Source organism: Panulirus ornatus, chromosome 11, assembly GCF_036320965.1.
Source record: "Panulirus ornatus isolate Po-2019 chromosome 11, ASM3632096v1, whole genome shotgun sequence".
Lineage (NCBI taxonomy): Eukaryota > Metazoa > Arthropoda > Malacostraca > Decapoda > Palinuridae > Panulirus > Panulirus ornatus.
The window spans coordinates 13224094-13251448 of record NC_092234.1 but is presented as its reverse complement, the minus strand read 5'-3'; the positions used below and the strand labels follow the sequence as shown (position 1 = coordinate 13251448).

Here is a 27355-nt window from a genome sequence, read left to right as displayed (position 1 = left end):
AGTAGTGGTTTCCTTTGTTTCGTGTGAACCCAAACTGGTGTGCGTTAGGGAGGTTACTCTCTCTCTCTCTCCTAGCGAACAACGATCTAGAGTCCTCTGTCCAGTACCCTTTCACCAACGGTCTCGTGTGTAGTTGGTTGACTGCACGAACAGGCGATTCGCCTCCTGCTGAACAGGTCCACTTGTCACTGTTGGAAGTGAGGCAGAATGATGCTTACTGACCCCTATATTTCCTTAGGAAATGTCTTAGGCAATCTTTATTGTCACAATAACTTTTCTTTTTTTACTCTTGCGGTGATTTCACCAACCTCCCGTAAACTATACATTTGCCTGGTGTCTAGTGATGACCTGGGGATATATATATATATATATATATATATATATATATATATATATATATATATATATATATATATATATATATATATATTCAGAGGGCTGAGTATGACTAGTTCCTCGTCTTCCTCATCCAAATTGTCGTTTTCTTCTCTTATTCCACATCTCTCTCCAGAACTTTCCTTCTAGTTCTTATCTGCTTCTTCATCCATTCCATCAGATGCCTCAGCTTTGCTGCTTTGCATAGAAAGTTTGAAAACATTTTCCCTGAGCTGTGATTCTTACATGGCGTCTGCTAAATCTATCACTTTTATCTGCTGTATTTCCTACCTCTGCGTCTCTCTCCCTCCCTCTTCTAAAGTCTGAAGCCGTGTATATATCTCCGATACAGATCGCACTCCCATCCATCTTCAGTGGCAAAACTTCGTATGGCATTAAAATGACTTTTAACGACGCGAGGAGCTTGCTTCACTTTCGTATGGGCGAGAGTTCTGTAGGAAATGATGGGGGCGGCAAGTCTTGCGGCTTTATCAAATCCCTTGGTGCCATTAGATCAGAGTTTCAATATCTTCAGTTAAGTGCCTTGGAGGAGCTGGCTCTACGTGGTATAAGAGTTCCACGAACGCCCCCGCACTATGAGAAGCCTTGCTCCAAGCGTCTTCTTAGGCTGGCCTCTGGGATCCGTCGTCCGCCAGCAGCCGAAGACGGAGACAACGACCAGGGGATGTGGTCGCTGGATGCTCTTGGTAGAAGCTAATGGCGATGTTTGTAATGATTGAGGCTTATCTCGAGGGGTGTGTGTGTGGGGGGGAGGGAAGAGGTGTGTTTGAGGCTGAGTGAGCTGTATAGCGAGTTGGGAAGTGAGCACCCGGATGTCTTTTTTAATAAGCCTTCCTTGTCTAAGCCGACCGAGAGGCTGTCCTCCTGTATTACAACACTTGACTCACAGGCATGTACAGTTTAAATTTTAGATCTTCGAGGAAGTTATAACGGGACGACTTTATGTAGACAGTTCATAGTAGTCTGGAGTAGACAAGGGGGTTTGTGTCTATAGGGGTGTAGGCATGAGGTGCCATTAGCGATATTGCCTCTTATTTCAGTGATCTCCAAGGGCCACAGTTTCTGACAGACGTTCATCACTTCGTGAGGTACATCATGTCTCATGGCAACTGCCCACCCGGGCGCTGGTACCGTGCATGGTGTCGCATTTATGCACCGTAATGCATGGGGGATTTTCTCTTTATATATATACATATATATATGGTGCTCGTTGCTTTTAAGGTCATGACTATTAATGGGGATGACGTACGCATCGATTCATGCGTTTAAACTATTAAGGTCGATCGTCGGTGATCCAGTGTGGGATATTGTGCTCTACGGTATATAATTTGGGTGTTTGTTGTCTATTTCATAATGAGTTCATTCCCTTGGTGTCTGGGATCCCTCGATTGCAGGTCATCCCTCTGTTAACGATCCAGATCTCAGTTTTCTAAACATGTCTTCAGGTGTAATTTTCCAGCACTTTGGTCATTTCATCTGGTCGATGTTGAGAGATTGGAAGACCTTCGTCCCTTCCTTTTTTTATTTTCACACATTTTCACGTTCGCGTAGATCCGGATGTGTTTACTACCTTATCCTCCGTCTGCCACTTCCCATTTTTGCGTTCGTGTAGATCCGGATGTGTTTACTACCTTATCCTCCGTCCGCCACTTCCCATTTTTGCGTTCGTGTAGATCCGGATGTGTTTCCCGCCTTATCCTCCTGTGTGTCCGGATCATCCGGCCAACCTTGTTTGTAAACTGCTGTTGTTGTTGTTCACAAACTAAAGTCCGTCCCAGGTGTTCGTCCAGAGTCGCATCACAACCCTTCTTACTCGATTTAAGCCCTGCGTGTTTCCCCGTCCGCTCTCTCCCCCCCGTCCATCACTGTCACAAACAGAAGACGGAGATCCCACACTACGTAATATTCCTCACCCTTCCTGCTCCTTACGAGTTCCTTCCCAAATCTTCCGCTGGGCTCCCTCAGCGACCAGGAAGTCACCTACGTCCACCATAGGAGATCAAGTGTAATCATCTTGTGTATGTCTTTATCATGGTGGCTGCATCATAGGCATGGAGGGTCTTCAGATATATCAAATCGTTGTTTGCAGCAGTGTCATAGGAATGGCTGAGGTCCCCTAAGAGTACACAAGAAAGTGCAATTCTAATACGTCTAGGGAGTGTGGTTTGTGATGGGCATGCGTCTGGTATGGTGGTGTCTTAAGACCCGAGTTTGGAGAGCGGCATGTGAAGTGCTTTTCGAGCAATTTCTGTGGATATAACTCTCGTTAATTGTATTTCTTGTGGGCAGGGAGGATCTGTGTCAGTACAGGATGCTGCAGTGCCATCTAGCGGGGATAAAGCCTTTTGTTTTCATCTGAGGGTTGGGGGGTTACTTACTGGGTGCTTGGAGTGGGAAGGCTCTGGCGCTTCTGCACACACACACACACACACACACACAGAGTAGTCCAGAGCAGGTCGAGGTGGAATTGCACTGGGAGAATCTCTGTTTCCTTGTGTAGGTGGTGAGTGTTTGGGGCTGTGTGGCAACCTGTGACTATTCTGGCACCTCTGTGTAGAGCATATATGATCTGTAGTTGTTATATGTTCATTTCGGAAAGGGCCAATAATCAGGCATGTGATGCGCACTTTAAGATGGGAGCAAATAAGTTGTTCATTCATTCATTTATCTATTTACATCCCCTCCAGAGACGAGCTGGCCTCCAATTATCCTCCTAATGAGCGAACTAGCCTTCGTTTATCATTTCCATCAAAATGTTCATTCGAACAAAACCGCCGCCAAACATTGTGCCTTCTAACTGTGCTTCGTTTCGCTAAATATTCCCGTCCGGCGAAAAACAAGCAAGTGTCGTAAGTCTTAATCTAGGGATACGAACGAGGATTGGTCCAATCATGACGAGGAATGGTTAAGTACGATTGGTGATTCGGCGAGTGATTGTATGACTGACTCATGAGATACTCGCTGAAAATAATTTGTGCAAGTTTTTTTTTTGTTCTTTTTGCAAGAGGCACTGAGAGAGAGAGAGAGAGAGAGAGAGAGAGAGAGAGAGAGAGAGAGAGAGAGAGAGAGAGAGAGAGAGAGTATAAGACCAGCCGAGCCAGCTTGACATAGCCAATTAACGACGCTGCACGAGATCAAAGACCTTCAGAAGATCTTGTGAGAAACCTTTACTATATATGAATTTTACTTCAGCGTCAGTATGGCACCCAGCCTGATCTGTACCTGGGGTCCACACCTGCTGCTGGGGGGCCCGTGTGGGACCATGAGGGTCCACTAGCACCAGAAAGAGGCATGTGTGAGACCATGAGCGTCCACTGGCACCATACAGGGGCCCTCGTGAGACCATGGGGGGTTCACTGGCACCATGCAGGGGCCAATGTGAGACCATGACTTCACTGGCACCAAAAAGGGGCCCTCGTGAGACCATGAGGGTTCACTGGCACCAAAAAGGGGCCCTCGTGAGACCATGAAGGTCCACTAGCACCATACAGGGCCCTCGTGAGACCATGAAGGTCCACTAGCACCATACAGGGCCCTCGTGAGACCATGAGAATCCACTGGCACCATACAGGGGCCCTCGTGAGACCATGGGGGCTCACTGGCACCATACAGGGGCCCTCGTGAGACCATGAGGGTCCGCTGGCAACATACAGGGGCTTCGTGAGACCATGAAGGCTCACTGGCACCATACAGGGGCTCTCGTGAGACCATGAGGGTCCACTGGCAACATACAGGGGCTTCGTGAGACCATGAGGGTCCGCTGGCAACATACAGGGGCCCTCGTGAGACCATGGGGGCTCACTGGCACCATACAGGGGCCCTCGTGAGACCATGAGGGTCCGCTGGCAACATACAGGGGCTTCGTGAGACCATGAAGGCTCACTGGCACCATACAGGGGCCTTCATGAGACCATAAGGGTTCACTGGCACCATACAGGGGCCCGTGTGAGACCATGAGGGTCCACTGACACCATACAGGGGCCCATGTGAGATAATGTGAGTCCACTGGCACCATACAGGGGCCCGTGTGAGACCATGAGGGTCCACTGGCACCATACAGAGGCCCATGTGAGACCATGAGGGTCCACTGGCACCATACAGGAGTCCTCGTGAGACCATGAGGGTCCACTGGAACCAAACAGGAGCCCTCGTAAGACCATGAGGGTTCACTGGCACCATACAGAGGCCCATGTGAGACCATGAGGGTCCGCTGGCACCATACAGGGGCTTCGTGAGACCATGAGGGTCCACTGACACCATACAGGGGCCCATGTGACATCATGTGAGTCCACTGGCACCATACAGGGGCCCGTGTGAGACCATGAGGGTCCACTGGCACCATACAGAGGCCCATGTGAGACCATGAGGGTCCGCTGGCACCATACAGGGGCTTCGTGAGACCATGAAGGCTCACTGGCACCATACAGGGGCCTTCATGAGACCATAAGGGTCCACTGGCACCATACAGGGGCCCGTGTGAGACCATGAGGGTTCACTGGCACCATATAGGGGCCCTCGTGAGACCATGAGGGTCCACTGACACCATACAGGGGCCCATGTGAGACCATGAGGGTCCACTGGCACCATACAGGGGCCCTCGTGAGACCATGAGGGTCCACTGTCACCATACAGAGGCCCATGTGAGACTATGAGGGTCCACTGGCACCATACAAGGGCCCTCGTGAGACCATGAGGGTCCAATGGCACCATACAGGAGCCCTCGTGAGACCATGAGGGTCCACTGGCACCATACAGGGGCCCGTGTGAGACCATGAGGGTCCATTGGCACCATACAGGGGCCCATGTGAGACCATGAGGGTCCACTGGCACCATACAGAGCCCCTCGTGAGACCATGAGGGTCCGCTGGCACCATACAGGGGCTTCGTGAGACCATGAGGGCTCACTGGCACCATACAGGGGCCCGTGTGAGACCATGAGGGTCCACTGGCACCATACAGAGAACATTGTGAGACCATTAGCGTCCACTGGCACCATACAGGGGCCCGTGTGAGACCATGAGGGTCCACTGACACCATACAGGGGCCCATGTGAGACCATGTGAGTCCACTGGAACCATACAGGAGCCCTCGTGAGACCATGAGGGTCCACTGGCACCATACAGAGGCCCATGTGAGACCATGAGGGTCCGCTGGCACCATACAGGGGCTTCGTGAGACCATGAAGGCTCACTGGCACCATACAGGGGCCTTCATGAGACCATAAGGGTCCACTGGCACCATACAGGGGCCCGTGTGAGACCATGAGGGTTCACTGGCACCATATAGGGGCCCTCGTGAGACCATGAGGGTCCACTGACACCATACAGGGGCCCATGTGAGACCATGAGGGTCCACTGGCACCATACAGGGGCCCTCGTGAGACCATGAGGGTCCACTGTCACCATACAGAGGCCCATGTGAGACTATGAGGGTCCACTGGCACCATACAAGGGCCCTCGTGAGACCATGAGGGTCCAATGGCACCATACAGGAGCCCTCGTGAGACCATGAGGGTCCACTGGCACCATACAGGGGCCCGTGTGAGACCATGAGGGTCCATTGGCACCATACAGGGGCCCATGTGAGACCATGAGGGTCCACTGGCACCATACAGAGCCCCTCGTGAGACCATGAGGGTCCGCTGGCACCATACAGGGGCTTCGTGAGACCATGAGGGCTCACTGGCACCATACAGGGGCCCGTGTGAGACCATGAGGGTCCACTGGCACCATACAGAGAACATTGTGAGACCATTAGCGTCCACTGGCACCATACAGGGGCCCGTGTGAGACCATGAGGGTCCACTGACACCATACAGGGGCCCATGTGAGACCATGTGAGTCCACTGGAACCATACAGGAGCCCTCGTGAGACCATGAGGGTCCACTGGCACCATACAGGGGCCCTCGTGAGACCATGAGGGTCCACTGACACCATACAGGAGCCCATGTGAGACCATGAGGGTCCACTGGCACCATACAGAGGCCCTCGTGAGACCATGAGGGTCCACTGACACCATACAAGGGCCCTCGTGAGACCATGAGGGTCCACTGGCACCATACAGAGGGCCCCTCGCGAGGCCAGGTGACCCCCCATTATCGACCCTGGCAACATAATGCGACACGTCCTCGTAAACGTGGTATAATGGGTAGACTTCCCCACCCACCCACGAGACCAAAGCCAACAACACGAGACGTCTCGAGGAAGCCAACCCTTGAACATCGTCCCTCCCATCTCTCCTGGCGTTGTCCGTCCTCACATGCGCTCCCAACGCGGTCCCGTTATGTCGCTGGGAGAGGGGGGAAGGGGGGCCCTTTCGTTCAGCCTTCGAGATCCACCATCGCGAAAGACCTCTGGCGCCCGTAGTGGGAACTTCTGTGTGTACTCTTTATCTTGAACGGTTAACAACCCACACATCTTTGAAATATGTAAAAATATGTAAAAAAAAAAAACATATTAAATAATTAATATGGAGAGAATAATGCATATTTTGTGGCTTCAGGATCTGCTGAAACCCACGTGAAATGTTCGTTACTGATAAAAACCACATCTTGAGAAATTACAGATATAAATAACTAACCTATAGATAATTATAGTAAATTATTTACATATAGATATAGGTATAAAATTAACCTATGGGTAATTAAGGTACAGATCTAACATATAGATAACAAGAGTACTTAATTAACATCTAGATAATTAAGGTACACAATTAACGTATAGATAATTAATGTACATAATTAACAGATAACTAAGGTACAAAATTAATGTATAGATAATTAATGTACATAATTAACAGATAACTAGGGTACAAAATTAATGTAGAGATAATTAATGTACATAATTAACATACATAACTAAGGTACATAATTAACGTATAATTAAAGCACATAATTAACATATAGATAATTGAGGTACATAATTAACGTATAGATAATTAAGGTACATAATTAACATTGATAATTAAGGTACATAATTAACACAGATAAATAAGGTACATAATAAACGTATAGATAACAAAGGTACATAAATAACAGATAATCAAGGTACTGATTCACCATACAGTTAATTAAGCTACATAATTAACATAACTGAATCACCATAGTTAATTAAGGTACATAATTAACAACTGAATTACCATAGTTAATTAAGGTACATAATTAACATCTGAATCACCATAGTTAATTAAGTTATACAATTAACATACCTGAATCACCATAGTTAATTAAGGTACATAATTAACATACCTGAATCACCATAGTTAATTAAGTTATATACTTAACATACCTGAATCACCATAGTTAATCAAGGTACGTAATTAAGATACCTGAATCACCATAGTTAATTAAGGTACATAATTAACATACCTGAATCACCATACAGTTAATTAAGGTACATAATTAACATACAGATAATCCAGGCTCTGGACTGGGTGGGTTCTCGGCTTCGTGTGGTACTGGGGACCACAGGGTGAAGGACCAAGGTGTGATGTATGGTGTTGATGTGGTCACCAGTGTGTGTGTGTGTGTGTGTGTGGCGGGACCACACACCCCATGTTCTGCCACCACCACCACACCAGCAGGATCAATGCCACACTTGTCTGCCTTACACCTGCTGGGCCCAGTGTGTGTGTGTATTGTGGGTGTGTGTAGTGGGTGTATGCAGTGTGTGTGATTGTAGCGTGTGTGTGTGTAGTGTGTGTGTGTGTGTGTGTGTGTGTGTGTGTGTGTGTGTGTGTGTGTGTGTAGTGTGTGTGTGTGTGTGTGTGTGTGTGTGTAGTGTGTGTGTATGTAGTGTGTGTATGTAGTGTGTGTGTATAAAGTGTGTGTGTGTGTGTGTGTGTGTGTGTGTGTGTGTGTGTGTGTGTGTGTGTGTGTGTGTGTGTGTGTGTGTGTTCTTCCAGGCACGTACCTTATCATCAGGTTAACCAGTTCTTATCATAGGTGGTAAGTTAGCGGCGTTGAGAAATTATCCTCAGTCTTCTGAGTGTCCCAGAGGCAGCCAGTCATGCTCTCTGAGTGGCCCACAGGTAGTCATTCATGCTCTCTGAGTGTCCCAAAAGTAAGCAATTATGCTTTATGGGTGGCCCAAAGATAGCTAACTAAGCTCTCTGAGTGTCCCAAAGATAGCCAATCATGCCCTTTACAGTGGCCTAATGGTAGCCAGGCATGCTCTCTGAGTGTCACAAAAGCAAGCAATTATGCTTTATGGATGGCCCAAAGGTAACCAATTATACTCTCTGAGTGGTTCAAAGGAAGCCAATCATGCTCCCTGCGTGTCCCCTCCCAAAATGTAGCCAACCGCGATCTTTGAGTGGCCCAAACATACCCTATCTGTGCTTTGTGAGGGGTCGTAAGGGAGCCAGCTACGCCCTCTGAGTGGTTTACATATGTTAACTTTGCTTTCTGAGTGGTCGCCATCCATGCTCTCTAAGTGGTTTGTAGATATGTTAACTATGCTCTCTGAGGGGTCGCAAGGGAACCAATCATGCTCTCTGAGTGGCCCAAAGAAAGAGCATATCACTTCTCAAGCCTAGAGATAAATAAGTTCAACATCCCCTGTGAGTGGCCCAGAGAACAGTTAACCGTGCTAGCCTGAGAGGACCAAAAATTAGTTAACCAGGCTCCCTGAGTGGCCCAAAGCGAGAGTATCCATCCTCCGTTAAGTGGCTCAAAGCCGAGCGCTCCCGTGCTCACTGAGTGGCCCGGGCTCCCGGCACTCACGTTCCCGCCTCTTCCACGACAGAGAAACAACAACAACAACAACCCTCCCACTCCCGACCGAGGCCATCCCTCCCTCCCTCACAACCTCTCCCTCTATATCCTCCATCTCCCTTGCATTGGCACCTTCTGTTTTCACGCTTAAATATTTAAATCAGGTCCAAGAAATTTTCCCCCCTTGGAGGTGTCTGGCAACGTCTGAGCTCCCGTAGTTGCCAGGTGTCTCTTCCACTCTTGGCCACTTCTTTTCACCGACCCCTGAGGGAGCGATCCTGTTCCCTTAAAAATCCGGGTGGCCTGTTCTTAAGGGACTCGCTCCCTCGGGGCGGTGGCCGATCCGGCCCCTCAGGGCCTGTGCATGAAGGAGGACGTTGCTATTTTTGTTATAGGTCGGGTTAAGTAAATTCCTGGAAGCGACACCCCCCTAAAAAAAAAAAAACATAACCCAGGTCCAGTCTTTCCTCATCTCGCTTGCCCTCCGCTTGACCAGGGGGGGAAGGGGGGGGGGGAATCATCTACGGTGGCCATGGTCACTCATGAGAGAGAGAGAGAGAGAGAGAGAGAGAGAGAGAGAGAGAGAGAGAGAGAGAGAGAGAGAGAGAGAGAGAGAGAGAGAAATTTCTAAGGAAAGTAAGTCGAAAGCAATATACACCAGGGGGTCAATCAGTGGCCCCCAGCCTCCCAGTGGTCAATCAGTGGCCCCAGCCTCCCAGTGGTCAATGAGTGGCCCCCAGCCTCCCAGTGGTCAATGAGTGGGCCCCAACCTCCCAGTGGTCAATGAGTGGCCCTAACCTCCCAGTGGTCAATGAGTGGCCCCAACCTCCCAGTGGTCAATGAGTGGCCCGAACCTCCCAGTGGTCAATGAGTGGCCCTAACCTCCCAGTGGTCAATGAGTGGCCCCAACCTCCCAGTGGTCACTGAGTGGCCCCAACCTCCCAGTGGTCAATGAGTGGCCCCAACCTCCCAGTGGTCAATGAGTGGCCCCAGCCTCCCAGTGGTCAATGAGTGGCCCCAGCCTCCCAGTGGTCAATGAGTGGCCCCAGCCTCCCAGTGGTCAATGAGTGGCCCCAACCTCCCAGTGGTCAATGAGTGGCCCTAACCTCCCAGTGGTCAATGAGTGGCCCCAACCTCCCAGTGGTCAATGAGTGGCCCGAACCTCCCAGTGGTCAATGAGTGGCCCTAACCTCCCAGTGGTCAATGAGTGGCCCCAACCTCCCAGTGGTCACTGAGTGGCCCCAACCTCCCAGTGGTCAATGAGTGGCCCCAACCTCCCAGTGGTCAATGAGTGGCCCCAGCCTCCCAGTGGTCAATGAGTGGCCCCAGCCTCCCAGTGGTCAATGAGTGGCCCCAGCCTCCCAGTGGTCAATGAGTGGCCCCAGCCTCCCAGTGGTCAACGAGTGGCCACAGCCTCCCAGTGGTCAATGAGTGGCCCCAGCCTCCCAGTGGTCAATGAGTGGCCCCAGCCTCCCAGTGGTCAATGAGTGGCCCCAACCTCCCAGTGGTCAATGAGTGGCCCCAGCCTCCCAGTGGTCAATGATCTCACGTCAAGCTGTTGAAGCAATGTCTCCAAACCAGCAGTTCACTCGAACATATGTAATTCTTGTGGTCATAATCCCAACGATCGTTAAAGCCTCCCCTTGATCAAATCGTCCGATCCCTTCCCACCATCATCTCTGTGATGCTCAACTCCCCAGTGTCTCACATATTCTGATCACACACACACAGACACACACAAAGTTATTACAATCAAATATCCATTTCAGAAAGATCCCCCGAATATCCATCTCTTCTCCTTTCAATCCAGTGACATTCCTCCTTTCCCATGCCTATGACTCTTTGAGCCAGTGTTGTGTACAGGGCAAAAAAAACCCTGGTTGGGCCACAGCTGTTCTCTCAATCAACCTTACTTTAACATCAATCATTCTTTTTTCTCCTCCCTTCTGCTAGCACTACTGGCCGTGTATATTCCAGGTAATTCATTGGTCGTGTTCACTCCCAGTCACGTCTGCTCTTGCAAAGATGGATTTCAATATTTTTCTTCATCTTTCCCTTTATCTTCTTTAATCGCCCAATGTTCAGTTTTCACTATTTCCTACAACGTGCGCCTCCAAGACTTCCAGAAAACCTGTCAGTACCTCCAAGAATCACAAATTCCCAATCCGCCAGTGTCTCTCACATCATACCAATCCATCCAAGACTTTCCAATCCTTATAACTTCACTCCAAACCTCTTTAAAACTGTCTTTCACAATCCCGATCTCCTACAAGAGGTGTGAATCCCTCTTAAGCGACTCCCAACCCTTCCAAAACCATCCCCTCAACCCATATCTCCTACAAAATTCCTTAAAGTCCTTCTGAAACGACTTCTAATCCCTTTACGATGGCCCTTCACAACCCTGATCTCTTAAAGGGTCTTCTAATCCCATAAACAGCGTCTCCACGACAACCTAGACCTTCTATAAGACTCTCACGTTATCCTCTAACTCCTTATCGACCCCAGCAAGAGTCTCAGAACCTCCTTCATTTAGTTCCTAGTGTCCTCCACCAGTAAGACTCCCTGGCCACTGACCCTCCCTAACTTCTGGTCTCATTACGTGGGATAAAGCTTGAAGGAGCCTACAATCATCCACCATGAAAAGGATTCTCACGCACTTGTTTTCTTATGAAGAATTCAACAACTCGGTCTTAAAACCACCATTCACCGGCCAGACATCCGGATACCCACCCCAAAAACTACACTCCCTAGACACATGCGGGTCAACCCCCTCTGTCTGTCTCTCCCTCTACCCTCCTGGAGGAGGAGTCGTGCCATCTGTGCCTGCCTTACGTGTGAGGGAGCGACCACACTCACCTTCCCTCTACCCTCCTGGAGGAGGAGGAGTCGTGCCACCTGTACCTGCCTTACGTGTGAGGGAGCGACCACACTCACCTTCATGTTGTAGCCTCCTGGAGGAGGAGGAGTCGTGCCACCTGTACCTGCCTTACGTGTGAGGGAGCGACCACACTCACCTTCCCTCTACCCTCCTGGAGGAGGAGGAGTCGTGCCACCTGTACCTGCCTTACGTGTGAGGGAGCGACCACACTCACCTTCATGTTGTAGCCTCCTGGAGGAGGAGGAGTCGTGCCACCTGTACCTGCCTTACGTGTGAGGGAGCGACCACACTCACCTTCCCTCTACCCTCCTGGAGGAGGAGGAGTCGTGCCACCTGTACCTGCCTTACGTGTGAGGGAGCGACCACACTCACCTTCATGTTGTAGCCTCCTGGACTGAGCCACTCGAAGAGGAAGACGGTGAGGGCGGCCACTTGGATGGCCACGAAGGCCACCAGCATCCACGAGGCGGTGTCAAACGGTTCTGTGGGGAGAGAGACGGGGGAGAAAGGGAGAGAGAGACGGGGAGTTTAGTCGGTGCTACGTTAGATATCTGTGTGGTGGGAGGGGAGGGGTTTACATCATGGAGGGAGGGAGGTAAGGAGGCCTTTGTTTGTGAGAGCAATTGGGCTTTAGAATGTCACAGAGATAGATAGATAGATAGATATATATATATATATATATATATATATATATATATATATATATATATATATATATATAGAGAGAGAGAGAGAGAGAGAGAGAGAGAGAGAGAGAGAGAGAGAGAGAGAGAGAGAGCACACACACACGGGACAAGCAATACACACCGCCACAAAACCTTCACCTCAGCTGAGCGCAAGAAGCTGGACACGCTCTCAGCTTGGGCGGGGCAGCGATATAAATTTTGGCCCGAGTCTGTTGTTTGGGGAGGAGGAGGAGGAGGAGGAGGAGGAGGAGGAGGAGGAGGAAGGGGGGGAGGAGGAGGAGGAGGAGGAAGAGGAGGAGGAGGAGGAGGAGGAGGAGGAGGAGGAGGAGGAGTGGGGGGGGGGGGCGGAGGGAGACTCCCAAGTGCCCGCCATCTCTCCCCCTTCCTCCTCCTCCTCCTCCACAAGCTTAAAGCTGGCCAGGAGAGAGAAAAATCGCCTCTTTACTCTAGTGTTATAGGTGCGTGGAGAAGGTGCAGGGTGTTTAAGGGGGGGCCTAAGTGTCTGATGGAAGAAAATGGGGCATCGGTACAAAATTTAAAAAAAAAAATTGATTTTACGAATAATCTTTTTTTTTTTTTTGAACTTACACTCGAAAAACAGGATGTTTTTAAAAAAAAAATCACATGAATATATATATATATATATATATATATATATATATATATATATATATATATATATATATATATATATATATATAAAGAAAATGGCCTTAAAATATATATATGAAAAGAAAATGGCCTACAGGCCCAGGACATGGTTACCACAGGAGCAATATTCTAGCACCAGCATTAATATTCTAGATACATTAGGTTGGAAAGATTGGTAAATATGTGTTATTTATCTGCCAAGGATAGATAGATAGATAGATAGATAAATAGATAAATACAGAGAGAGAGAGAGAGAGAGAGAGAGAGAGAGAGAGAGAGAGAGAGAGAGAGAGAGAGAGAGAGAGAGAGAGAGAGAGAGAGAATATTAGGTCAATAAGAGAAGTCTTAATAACACAGAGGTGTTGTTAGGTTTAAACTGAAAAGAGAAGAAAAAATGGTAATGATTCTAGTTTGGCTAGAAAGAAAACGAGACTGAGGTTCTTGGTTTGAGCATAAAGAAAAGGAAAACGGGAATCATGGTTTGAAGAGAGAGAGAAGAAAATGGGACTCATGATTTGAAGAGAAAGAAAAAAAAAAGGAAAAAGAAAATCATAGTTTGTGCAGTAAGCCATGGAAAATGGGATTCACGGTTTGAGCAGAAAGACAGAGAAAACGAGGATCACGATTTGAACACACACACACACACACACACACACACACACAAATTAAAGTATCTTTTTTTAAATTGTGGAAAAAATTACTTTCGGGACAACATCAGTTGAAACAGAGTTTGTAGCATTAGTGAAGGAAACCTGATATACCTTGCTTGGATAATGATTACATTCTGAGAGTAAAAGAAGGGAGAAGGCAGGGTTAACAGACGATATAACGGAAGGAAAGAAAAAAAATGTTTGTCTTGAAGGGAAAGTTTTACGAAGTGATGATACTGTAGGAGAGTAAAAAAAAAAAAATGGGTCCCAGGAGTTCAGAAAATGGGAAGCAGCTGATTGGGAATTAGAAAATGAGTGCTTGCACAAATCTAAGCTTTGATTGGTTCGTCAATTTGCTTCTGTAGGTTAGAAAATAGGGATTTTATGTAAAAAGAAAAAAAAAAAACATGGTTAAGTGCCCTGACTTTTCTTCCACTGGCCAGAAACTGTGTTACTTGAATGGGCATAATCTGGGTCTTCAATGGTCAGAAACTTTGCTTTTAGAGGCTGGATATCTGACCTCCTGTGGTCATAAAGGAAGATTTTAATGGTTAGGAGTTGGGCTTTTAGTGGTCAGAAGTGGGGGGGCGGGGGGGGGGGGGGGGTGGTCTTCGTTTAAAAAAAGGGGGGGGGGGGAATTTAGGTTTAGAAAATGGGTGTTGCACTGGTTAGGATTGTGTGTGTGTGTGTGTGTGTGTGTGTGTGTGTGTGTGTGTGTGTGTGTGTGTGTGTGTGTGGTCAGAGACAGCTTTGGTCACAAAGAATGTCTCTTGGAGACCACAGACAGAGAAAGGTTTTAGGTGGTCAAAAATGAGATTTTAGGTTTCAGGTTTTTAGAAGGTGATTTTGGGTTCTTTTGGATAAGCAACGGGGTTTAAATAGCAAATTGGAAACAGAACACTGGAAAAATTGGTTTTCTGGAATAATTGTCTTCTGTTTCAGAAGAAACAAAGTTTCACTCGAACACACACCTGAAACATGTGTCTCAACACTGGTACATGGCTGAAACTTGCTTCAGAAGCTTGAATGAAACATGCTTCAACAGTGGGGCACAAGTGAACATCTAATTCAAAATCAATATATACAAAGAAGAAATTCTAACAATGGAATCTGACTGAAACATTAGTTTCAACAGTGGTACGTGACTGAAACATTAGTTTCAACAGTGGTACGTGACTGGAACATCCATTTCAACAGTGGTATGTGACTGAAACATCAGTCTCAACAGTGGCATATACTAAAACATCAGTTTCACCAGTGGTAAGTGACTGAAACATGTTTCAGCTGTGGTAGGAGGTTTCACATGTCACTAAATGGAAACATCGTCCACAAGTAACGCAAATATGGCTTCATTTTGTTATATATATAAAGATGATGGGACGTGTGAAAAGGGTTGTCTGGAACTAGAAAACATAGGAGCTGGAATGCCCACTGGAACAAAGAGAACACAGAAGCTGGAATGCCCACTGGAACAAGAGAACACAGGAGCTGGAATGCCCACTGGAACAAGAGAACACAGGAGCTGGAATGCCCACTGGAACAAGAGAACACAGAAGCTGGAATGCCCACTGGAACAAGAGAACACAGGAGCTGGAATGCCCACTGGAACAAGAGAACACAGGAGCGGGAATGCCCACTGGAACAAGACAACACAGGAGCTGGAATGCCCACTGGAGCAACAAGACAACACAGGAGCTGGAATGCCCACTGGAACAAGAGAACACAGGAGCGGGAATGCCCACTGGCACAACAAGACAATACAGGAGCTGGAATGCCCACTGGCACAAGTCACACATCGCATCAACTCTGTCACGAAATGGATTTCACAGAACGCTGAAGATCTCGCGGAGGAAACCAGCAATAACGGACGGTAATCTACATGGTAACAAATGGTAGTTAATGAGCGTCTTCGGCGATCTGCATATGTAGAAACAGCTTCATGATGAACGGCCACAACCTCCTGGTGTGTGCAGAACCCCGAAGAGTTTTTGTGAAGAACAATGTGTGTGTTTTCAGCACTCGAGAACAGGCTGGTCACGATCACAGTTTACACGATAAGTAAATAATAGCTCACGTAATTAGGAGATGGTTAATTAGAGGTTTCAATAAAAGCTTAATTCAGGAGTTTAATATCCACCTAAAACACCGGACTTTGGTAAGGTGTGGGTGATTTGGAGATCTGGACATATCTAACTAAATGATAGCTTACGTTATTTGGTTCATGGTTAATTACTGGTTTAAATAAAAGCTTAATTAGTGGGTTAAGCTGACTTCAAGACAGGAAGGGGGGTTTAACTGGAGATGTGAAATACCACCTCCATACAGATGAAGGCTGGCTATCAAACCAGACCACATTACCCCGGGCAAAATTTTCTCTTACGCGTGACGGAGTTAAAATCGCATCTGCTGTTTATGAACATCTCTGTCCCTGGGTACTCCCCCACCATGAGAGACATCACATGTTCTCCACCAGTCATCACATCACATGTTCTCCAACATTCGTCATATCACATGTTCTTCAACAGTCATCACATCACATGTTCTCAACAGTCATCACATCACATGTTCTCCAACATTCATTACATCACATGTTCTCCAACACTCATCACATCACGTGTTCTCCAACATTCATCACACATGTTCTCCAACACTCATACACAGATTAATGTTCCATTCGAGACGAGGCGAGGCGAGGGGTTTAATGCCCAGGCGAAGGGGGGGGGGGGGGTTTAATGGCCCAGCATGGAGGCCATGAAGAAGTATTTTTATCATCAAGTTTTCTTAAGAAGAAAGAAATAAAAAAATTCCCCTAACTAGAATATATTGAACCAGTAAAGAAGAAGCTATGGAGACAAGTGTCTTTTTGAAGCGAGTATATTAAAAAAAGAGCCAGTAACAAGACGGATCACCAGTTATACAGACAAATATTTGAATACATGAATAAGTAATTCCAATATATTTACAACTTACAAGCAACGGGGGGGACGACCACAACACGACGCGTTACCTCACACAAAAGCACACTGCTCGCATTCCTCCTTTTCAGCGAGATGTCTCATTATCTGTTCCTAATAATTAACAGGCACGGGATAGACTGCTATTCAGCATATGAACATAATAATAATAACAACAACAAGGGTTCGAAAACCTCATCACAGTCAGTCTCGCCTCCCTAACGGGGGATCCGACCCTGAGTTTCCAGTCTTGGTCATTTTTTCTATACTCGACCTTCTGCTCGGAGAACTTTCTATAATAGTGACTTGCTATTCTATAGCATTCAACTATATCTGCTATGATGATGATATGGTTCACTTGGGTACAATCGCTGATGATATACATAGTTATCCTACCACATAAGGAATTCAAAAAAAAGAAAGGGAGAGAAAATGTGATATCGTATGGGTTTAACTAAAGAAAACGGCAAAAAATGTCACCTAAGCTGTTATACTATGAAAAACGGTATAAAAAAATCACCTATACTATCTTATTTTAGGTCCTAGTTTTCTACATCATACATCTTGGAACCTACAACACTCGAATAATAAGACCAAAGGAATCTTATGTCACATGTTATAACAAACCAAACGACACTACTGAAACATAACGAACGACATTACTGAAAGATATTTCTATACTTCGTATATCAGTAATATCCCCATTCCATTGTTATAAAACGCTTGTTACGGTATTTATATTTACGTGTTTTATGACTCATCATTGTAAACTAGCAACGAAGGACTGTAATTGTGACCATGTACTCATCTCCTCTCCGAAGTACAAAGGAACGGAAGAAGGTGAACGTCTTGTAAATAGAGTGCATGACGAAGGTACAGTGTGTGGCGAGAGTCCACCTTGTCGAGAGGTGTGGGAGTAAGAACAGGGCGGCTGGGGGAAGCTGACAAGGGTGTGCTGAAATGGTACCATGCGACACATGGAGAGGATGAGTGAAGGAAGAAGATTTACTGATAGGGTCTACGGATGAATGGAACGAAGGAAGCTTTGGGGTACTGGGGCTCGAACATTCAGGAGGGTGAAGGGCGTGCACGGGATAAAAGGAAATGGATCAATGTGGTATATGGTGGACGATGTGGTGTTAATGGGGGTGAACCTGGGTACATGAAGTGGTCAAGGTAAACAACCTTGGACTAGTCTGTGGGGCTATTCGGTAAATATCAAGTCTTGATTTCAGTAAATTATCCATGAAAACAAAATAGTGGTTGTGTGCAAATGAGGCCATTGTTCGTGTGTGCCCGACGTCACTCCTCTAAGGCAGAAAAACTAATTAGGTATATCTGAAAAAAAAATATACTAATTCTAACCATATAAAACCCACACTCCATCTTCCTTTCATTAGGAATGGCGGACTATGTCAATATAAGAGTAGGGAAGCAATTTCCCTGTAAGTAAATTACTCTACTTCAAAGGAACGGGTGGTGTGTGGTGCTGGTGAGGTACAGTAGGGTACAAACACCAGCCAAGTGTGCACCATGATGGGGGATGAGGTACTGGAAATGGTGAAGGGACCAGCCATGCGTGTACCACACTGGGGGATGGGGTAATGAGCGCTTTTTATTTTTTTCTTCTGAATGTAATATTAACCCACTGTGCACGACGGTGCGACCTTCCGAGCACGACCGTGCGACCCTTGAGCACGACGGTGCAACCCAATGAGCACGACGGTACGACCCTTCAGCACGACAGTACTACCCTCCATCACGACCCTTGGGTATGATGACCTGGGCCTTTGACCTGATCCTTAAAAAGGTCAAATCAAAGGTCACATTCTGATACCCTGGGGTCGTGCCCTCTCGTTCAGAGGACGAAACAGATGACAACCCACAAATACACCGGAGTGATGAGTTCTGAAGTGACGACTTATCATGTCTGGAAAGCTAACTATATCATGTCCCCCTGCACGGGAAGGGGTCAATGTCTTGGCTTGCCTCTTCTTCTTTTCGTGTTCTTATCTTTATCTCTCTTCTCTCCCCTACCAGTCAACAACACGTTTTCTTTCCTTCACTTCTCAAGGAAGAATGACCGTAGACTTGGCAATCATGCATCTTCGCTCGGTCCACCAAGACTCGTCATTTACATACTTCTTTTACTTTCATTCAAGTCTTGGCATGAATTTCTTGTGGGCGCAGTGATCAAGCAGTCACTCAGGCTTTTAAGAAACCGTCATCATTTTACGATTACTGGAAACTTACTGGATGAGGAGAGGTATTCTCTGTCCAGTGTTGGGTCACACTCTCTTTCTCTCTCTTCGCTCTCATCCTCTCTCACACTCTCACTCTGGATTCTGATGTTTATATTTACATTACGAGGTGTTACCGGTCTCCGCCGGTTCGAGGTTACACCATGAGTGAAAAGTCACCTCCAACGAGGCTGCATTATCACTAGTGGTATAGTAACTCCTTAACGGAATTCTCGATCGAAAGGAGTCTACGTTTCCCTGCTACTGTAAGAAGCGCAGCACTGGGCTGGAGGGAGCTTCAGAAAGGTCTTTGGTAACACCAGAATTTGGTCCGAGAGTAATTATCAAATTAATTATCTTTACATACGTATGCACACAACTAAAGAATGTGTGTGTGTGTGTGTGTGTGTGTGTGAGAGAGAGAGAGAGAGAGAGAGAGAGAGAGAGAGAGAGAGAGAGAGAGAGAGAGAGAGAGATACACACACACAACATACACTACATCATGTATGGGAAGCAGACCGTGAAAGCCGACCGGACGTGTGAACATGGTATAATTTGAGCGTTAATTGCCCGAGGCGGAGCACTTTGAGGATAAATGAGGTAATTAGGAAAGGAAACCCTTTTGGGGATGTGTGCCTCTAATGAAGTTTCCACCCGACACCTTAATGATGTTACGATAATAAGAGTCAAGCGATGCACGACCCCTCACGACCAGCCAAGCTTCAAGTAATTCTTGTCTATTGGAGCACCGGCGTCGCGCCTCGCTGGACTTAAGCTAAGCATTTTTTTTTTTTTCGTTTCGTTCATGTTCGTTGCATTGCTACGCAGGCAGGTTAGCGGAGATTCCCCCTTTTTCGTTCTGTCATTAAATCGTCTTTGTCTGGACATCATGAGGTCTACCTTGCATCAGTAGGCTAGGGCCGTGCTTATTGTACACGAGGGTCGTACCATCGAAGGGTCGTGCTATCGTACTCAAGGGTCATAACCATCGTACTCGGGAGTCGTACTATCGTACTCGAGGGTCGTATCATCGTACTCAAGGGTTGTATTATCGTACTCAAGGGTCGTAAGGTCATACTCAAGGCTGATGCTATCGTACTCGAAGGTCGTACCATCGTACTCAAGGGTCGTACCATTGTGCTCAAGGGTCGTACCATCATGCTCAAGGGTCGTAACCATCATGCTCAAGGGTCGTAACCATCGTGCTCGAGGGTCGTACCATCGTACTCAAGGTTCGTACCATCATGCTCAAGGGTCGTACCATCATGCTCAAGGGTCGTAACCATCGTCCTCAAGGGTCGTAACCATCGTGCTCGAGGGTTGTACCATCGTACTCAAGGGTCGTACCATCATGCTCAAGGGTCGTACCATCATGCTCAAGGTTCGTAACATCGTCCTCAAGGGTCGTACCATCGTACTCAAGGGTCGTACTATCATGCTCAAGGGTCGTACCATCGTCCTCAAGGGTCGTACCATCATGCTCAAGGGTTGTACCATCGTCCTCAAGGGTCGTACCATCATGCTCAAGGGTCGTACCATCATGCTCAAGGGTCGTACCATCGTCCTCAAGGGTCGTACTATCATGCTCAAGGGTCGTACTATCATGCTCAAGGGTCGTACCATCGTGCTCAAGGGTCGTAACCCATCATGCTCAAGGGTCGTACCATCGTCCTCAAGGGTCGTACTATCATGCTCAAGGTTCGTACCATCGTCCTCAAGGGTCGTACCATCGTCCTCAAGGGTCGTAACCATCATGCTCAAGGGTCGTACCATCGTACTCAAGGGTCGTAACCATCATGCTCAAGGGTCGTACCATCATGCTCAAGGGTCGTAACCATCATGCTCAAGGCCTTGACGACATTAGGTATAAAGCTGAGATATATATATATTCTGCATGACTGGGGAGCTTTTCTGTTTTCATTCCCATTACTCCATTCAACCCTTTTGTTTTCCTCTGTCGTGCAGAAAACGGGCAACCGGGTTACAAAATGTTTGGAAGGCGTCGGGAGAGCACACAGTGGAATCCCACTCACTGGGGAAGGGTTAAAGTAAAACATCCTTTAGGAGAAATGAGGATTTTCATCCTTCCAGCAACGGTGGGTCAAGAAAATAACATCGTCTATAATTCCGATCATAAAGGCTTCGATGTGTGCCAAATGCTAAGGAACCTCTTAAACTTTATGCCTCCTTCACCCAACATTTAAACTCAGCCTCGGAACGTAAAACAAACTTGAACAGTATACTGTAGTGTGGAAAGGAACAACGGAGGAAAATAACGTAAAATAACGTAAGGGATAGTGAGGAAAATCTGCGCGCGCATAGCTTCGCCGTAATGTATACATGAACCTTAAAAGGTAAGGGAGAATATTACAAGGGAGGCCATCCCCCCCCCCCCCCCCCCCCCGCGGACGTAAACAAAGGTCTGTGACGTCACGTTCTGTTGTCATCGTCCTGATGCTCAGGATATTGTTCTCTCAGGCATGGACGCGCTGACCGTTCTTTTACCCTTACACAATTAAACCGTCTGGCGTGTATGTCTCTTTACCTGATCTATAAAATTATAGAGATAGCTACTAAGAGTTAATACAAAATTATTCTACATAATCTAGACGAGCAGTCACTACCACCACAGTGATACACGAGTATTCATAGAGATAATATAGGGTAGCGATTCATTTTCACCGTAAAAGAAATGAAAGCATAAGTGCACAGAAACCCATTCCCGTCGCTGAGGAAGTGGCACCCACGCAGAACAAGAGAGCATCGGCAACCACACGGAGCGTACACTAAAGCTGGAGGTCAGGGGTCATCCCCCCCTCGTAATATTTTGATGTATATACGCGCCATGGCCTCTAGCCTAGTTGGCTGGCAGGGGGAGAAGACGACCCTTCCTCCCCCCCCCTCAATGTAGCGTTGTACGACCCATGTGGCATCCCTTGGCTTCGCGGGGAGTCTCGTGGGGTTGAATACTAAAGCGTCTGGCCTGGTGTGGCGGGCCAGACCTCTTGTTAATAGGATCAGAGCCATGTTGTCATTGTCACGTCCCCCGCAGGGTTTAGGAGCTTATTGTTCCCTTTACATTTGTCCCGCGTTGGGTTAAGGCGTTCAGAGTTCCCTCACATCTCTCCTACCGGAAGGGCGAAGTTACTACCGTAACCACGACGGGTCTGCGGTGGTCTGTCATCACACAGAGACCCCCCCCCATAGTCCTAACTTTAAACGTTCAAAAACAACTATTGACTCACGTCCCCCAAGACCAGCATACGGAAGACCTACCAAACATCCATCCCTCCTCACCGTTTAAGACTTTAGCACTTGCCTTCCTTAAGAGACAGATATTTCAAGTGATTATACATATATACATATGTATGTATGACTCATGGTGAGGTGCCTGAGGATTGGCGGAATGCGTGCATAGTGCCATTGTACAAAGGCAAAGGGGATAAGAGTGAGTGCTCAAATTACAGAGGTATAAGTTTGTTGAGTATTCCTGGTAAATTATATGGGAGGGTATTGATTGAGAGGGTGAAGGCATGTACAGAGCATCAGATTGGGGAAGAGCAGTGCGGTTTCAGAAGTGGTAGAGGATGTGTGGATCAGGTGTTTGCTTTGAAGAATGTATGTGAGAAATACTTAGAAAAGCAAAGGGATTTGTATGTAGCATTTATGGATCTGGAGAAGGCATATGATAGAGTTGATAGAGATGCTCTGTGGAAGGTATTAAGAATATATGGTGTGGGAGGCAAGTTGTTAGAAGCAGTGAAAAGTTTTTATCGAGGATGTAAGGCATGTGTACGTGTAGGAAGAGAGGAAAGTGATTGGTTCTCAGTGAATGTAGGTTTGCGGCAGGGGTGTGTGATGTCTCCATGGTTGTTTAATTTGTTTATGGATGGGGTTGTAAAGGAGGTAAATGCAAGAGTCCTGGAAAGAGGGGCAAGTATGAAGTCTGTTGGGGATGAGAGAGCTTGGGAAGTGAGTCAATTGTTGTTCGCTGATGATACAGCGCTGGTGGCTGATTCATGTGAGAAACTGCAGAAGCTGGTGACTGAGTTTGGTAAAGTGTGTGGAAGAAGAAAGTTGAGAGTAAATGTGAATAAGAGCAAGGTTATTAGGTACAGTAGGGGTGAGGGTCAAGTCAATTGGGAGGTGAGTTTGAATGGAGAAAAACTGGAGGAAGTGAAGTGTTTTAGATATCTGGGAGTGGATCTGTCAGCGGATGGAACCATGGAAGCGGAAGTGGATCATAGGGTGGGGGAGGGGGCGAAAATTTTGGGAGCCTTGAAAAATGTGTGGAAGTCGAGAACATTATCTCGGAAAGCAAAAATGGGTATGTTTGAGGGAATAGTGGTTCCAACAATGCTGTATGGTTGCGAGGCGTGGGCTATGGATAGAGATGTGCGCAGGAGGATGGATGTGCTGGAAATGAGATGTTTGAGGACAATGTGTGGTGTGAGGTGGTTTGAGCGAGTAAGTAACGTAAGGGTAAGAGAGATGTGTGGAAATAAAAAGAGCGTGGTTGAGAGAGCAGAAGAGGGTGTTTTGAAATGGTTTGGGCACATGGAGAGAATGAGTGAGGAGAGATTGACCAAGAGGATATATGTGTCGGAGGTGGAGGGAACGAGGAGAAGAGGGAGACCAAATTGGAGGTGGAGAGATGGAGTGAAAAAGATTTTGTGTGATCGGGGCCTGAACATGCAGGAGGGTGAAAGGAGGGCAAGAAATAGAGTGAATTGGAGTCATGTGGTATACAGGGGTTGACGTGCTGTCAGTGGATTGAAGCAAGGCATGTGAAGCGTCTGGGGTAAACCATGGAAAGCTGTGTAGGTATGTATATTTGCGTGTGTGGACGTGTGTATGTACATGTGTATGGGGGGGGGGGGGGTTGGGCCATTTCTTTCGTCTGTTTCCTTGCGCTACCTCGCAAACGCGGGAGACAGCGACAAAGTATAAAAAAAAAAAAAAAAAAAAAAAAAAAAAAAATATATATATATATATATATATATATATATATATATATATATATATATATATATATATATACTGGAAAGGATCACAATTTTGCGCGTGATCAAGATATACCTATGAGTCCACGGGGGAAATGAAACACGATAAGTTCCCAAGTGCACTTTCGTGTAATAATCACATCATCAGGGGAGACACAAGAGAGAAATATAAGTCAGTTTACCAAATGGCGTCCTAGCTTCGTCTCTTCGATGTATATCAACAGAGAGAGAGATAGATAGATAGATAGATAGATAGATAGATAGATAGAGAGAGAGAGAGAGAAAGAGAGAGAGAGAGAGAGAGAGAGAGAGAGAGAGAGAGAGAGAGAGAGAGAGAGAGAGAGAGAGAGAGAGGTTAGCATGCAAACTTCACCTCACGTGCTGTCCCTTCTTCCTGCCCTTGTTTACGCAAGAAAAGACCCCTTTGTAGGGACTGAAGGGAAGTAATTAGGGGAACTGGGTGAGGGGAGGGGAGAAAAGGGGCTGGAGGAGGAGGAGAAAGGGGAATTTTGGTACTAGAGAGAGAGAGAGAGAGAGAGAGAGGGGGGGGGGGGGGGTTTACCCCACATCACTAGCGTTACTGGCTTCTGGTGTAGAGGGAGGGGCGAGTGGGTCGCCCATGGAGGATTGAAGACACCGCCTGTAGCGGAGACCAGTCAAGGAGAATTGTGATATATGGATACAAGGCTCGGGGGCACCGGGGTAGGTGGGGGACAGATATATATATGGAGGAAAGAAAAATACCGAACTGGGCGAAATGGAACATTTTCAGACAGGATCTCTCTCTCTCTCTCTCTCTCTCTCTCTCTCTCTCTCGCCCGCCTCTTTATCTTCGGATGGGATACAGATTATTGAGGGTTTGAGAGAGAGAGAGAGAGAGAGAGAGAGAGAGAGAGAGAGAGAGAGAGAGAGAGAGAGAGAGAGAGAGAGAGAGAGAGAGCACAGTAAAAACCAGATACAGAGCTTACCCTATGGAAACGCTAGGGTGCCACAGAAACGCACAGACTGCGGGCGAGGAGCTCGCAGACCGACATCAAGGGTGACACAGACCGCCAAAGACGAGCAGAGAATGGCACTGGGGGGGAGGAGGGGGAGGGGGAGGGGGGGGAGTGGAGGGGAGGGGGGAGAGAGGCTGCTACATCGACCTAGAAAGTCAGAACGGAAGTGCGGATATAAGGGTCGTACCCGAGTATTGTCACACAGATGTAGAGAGAGAGAGAGAGAGAGTTAGAGAGAGAGAGAGAGAGAGAGAGAGAGAGAGAGAGAGAGAGAGAGAGAGAGAGAGAGAGAGAGAGAGAGAGAGAGCACCAGCAGGAGGCACCACAGACAACACCACAGAGAGAGAGAGTGCAGCAGGAGGAGGCACCAGAGAGAGAGAGAGAGAGAGAGAGAGAGAGAGAGAGAGAGAGAGAGAGAGAGAGAGAGCACCAGCAGGAGGCACCACAGACAACACCACAGAGAGAGTGCAGCAGCAGGAGGAGGAGGCACCAGAGAGAGAGAGAGAGAGAGAGAGAGAGAGAGAGAGAGAGAGAGAGAGAGAGAGAGAGAGAGAGAGAGAGAGAGTACCAGGCAGCAGGTGAGGGCAGGGTTAGTGTGGAAGGCTGAACCTGGCAGCTTTAGCAATCATGGCACTCAGGTCCCGGGGTGCCAGACCCAACCCCCTCACCCCCTGCCTGCCTGGCTTGGTGGAGCACTGGCTTGGTGATGGGGAGAGAAGCACTAGCTTGTTGGTGAGGGAGAGTGGCACTTCGGTAGTGGGGAGAGAAGGACTGGCTTGGGTGGTAGTGGGGAGAGAAGCACCTGGCTTGGGTGGTAGTGGGGAGAGAAGCACCTGGCTTGGGTGGTAGTGGGGAGAGAAGCACCTGGCTTGGGTGGTAGTGGGGAGAGAAGGACTGGCTTGGGTGGTAGTGGGGAGAGGAGCACTGGCTTGGGTGGTAGTGGGGAGAGAAGCACTGGCTTGGGTGGTAGTGGGGAGAGAAGCACCTGGCTTGGGTGGTAGTGGGGAGAGAAGCACTGGCTTGGGTGGTAGTGGGGAGAGAAGCACCTGGCTTGGGTGGTAGTGGGGAGAGAAGCACTGGCTTGGGTGGTACTGGGGAGAGCAGCACTTGGCTTGGGTGGTAGTGGGGAGAGAAGCACCTGGCTTGGGTGGTAGTGGGGAGAGAAGCACTGGCTTGGGTGGTAGTGGGGAGAGAAGCACTGGCTTGGATGGTAGTGGGGAGAGGAGCACCTGGCTTGGGTGGTGGTGGGGAGAGAAGCACCTGGCTTGGGTGGTAGTGGGGAGAGAAGCACCTGGCTTGGGTGGTAGTGGGGAGAGAAGCACCTGGCTTGGGTGGTAGTGGGGAGAGCAGCGCTGGCTTGGGTGGTAGTGGGGAGAGGAGCACTGGCTTGGGTGGTAGTGGGGAGAGGAGCACCTGGCTTGGGTGGTGGTGGGGAGAGGAGCACTGGCTTGGGTGGTAGTGGGGAGAGGAGCACCTGGCTTGGGTGGTAGTGGGGAGAGGAGCACTGGCTTGGGTGGTAGTGGGGAGAGGAGCACCTGGCTTGGGTGGTAGTGGGGAGAGGAGCACTGGCTTGGGTGGTAGTGGGGAGAGAAGCACCTGGCTTGGGTGGTAGTGGGGAGAGAAGCACCTGGCTTGGGTGGTACTGGGAGTAAACCAGGCCTGGTGCCACGACTGGGTACTTATCCCAATAGCTCAAAAACAGATGCACAAAAAAATACACTCTAAAACACCGAGCGATACACACAACCTCACGTGAGTGGCCAGTGAGGGAAGCAATGATGGTTTCGGTGGTGTGAGCAATTATGTGCCTTCCTGGCTCCCAGTGACGTGCACCAGCGGCTTACCAGATCAAAAGACCCAAGTACCAGCACAGGGTAAAGTCCAGGTGAAATGCTATCATACTCAAGGAGTTGTATAGTCGCATTCAAGGTGTCGTACCGTCGTGTCCAAAGGTCGTACCGTCGTGTTCAAGGGTCGTACCGTCGTGTCCAAGGGTCGTAACGTCGTGTTCAAGGATCGTACCATCGTGTTTAAGGCTCGTACCGTCGTGTTTAAGGGTCGTACCGTCGTGCTCAAGGGTCATATCGACGTGCTCAAGGATCGTACCGTCATGTTCGAGTCGTACCGTCGTGCTCAAGGGTCGTACCGTCGTGCACCAGTGGTACACAGCAGGAGAGCCAGCGAG

The 27355-nt window shown here is 48.0% G+C and overlaps 1 protein-coding gene across 1 annotated transcript in view; it reads right to left on the bottom strand.

Annotated features, from left to right (window-relative positions):
• LOC139751283 (glutamate receptor ionotropic, NMDA 2B-like) overlaps positions 1-27355 on the bottom strand; it is a 461671-nt gene that overhangs the window by 121293 nt on the left and 313023 nt on the right. The window contains exon 9 of the mRNA XM_071666604.1: positions 12361-12470. Coding sequence (XP_071522705.1) covers positions 12361-12470 — 110 coding nt within the window. The remainder of the gene's footprint in view (positions 1-12360; positions 12471-27355) is intronic.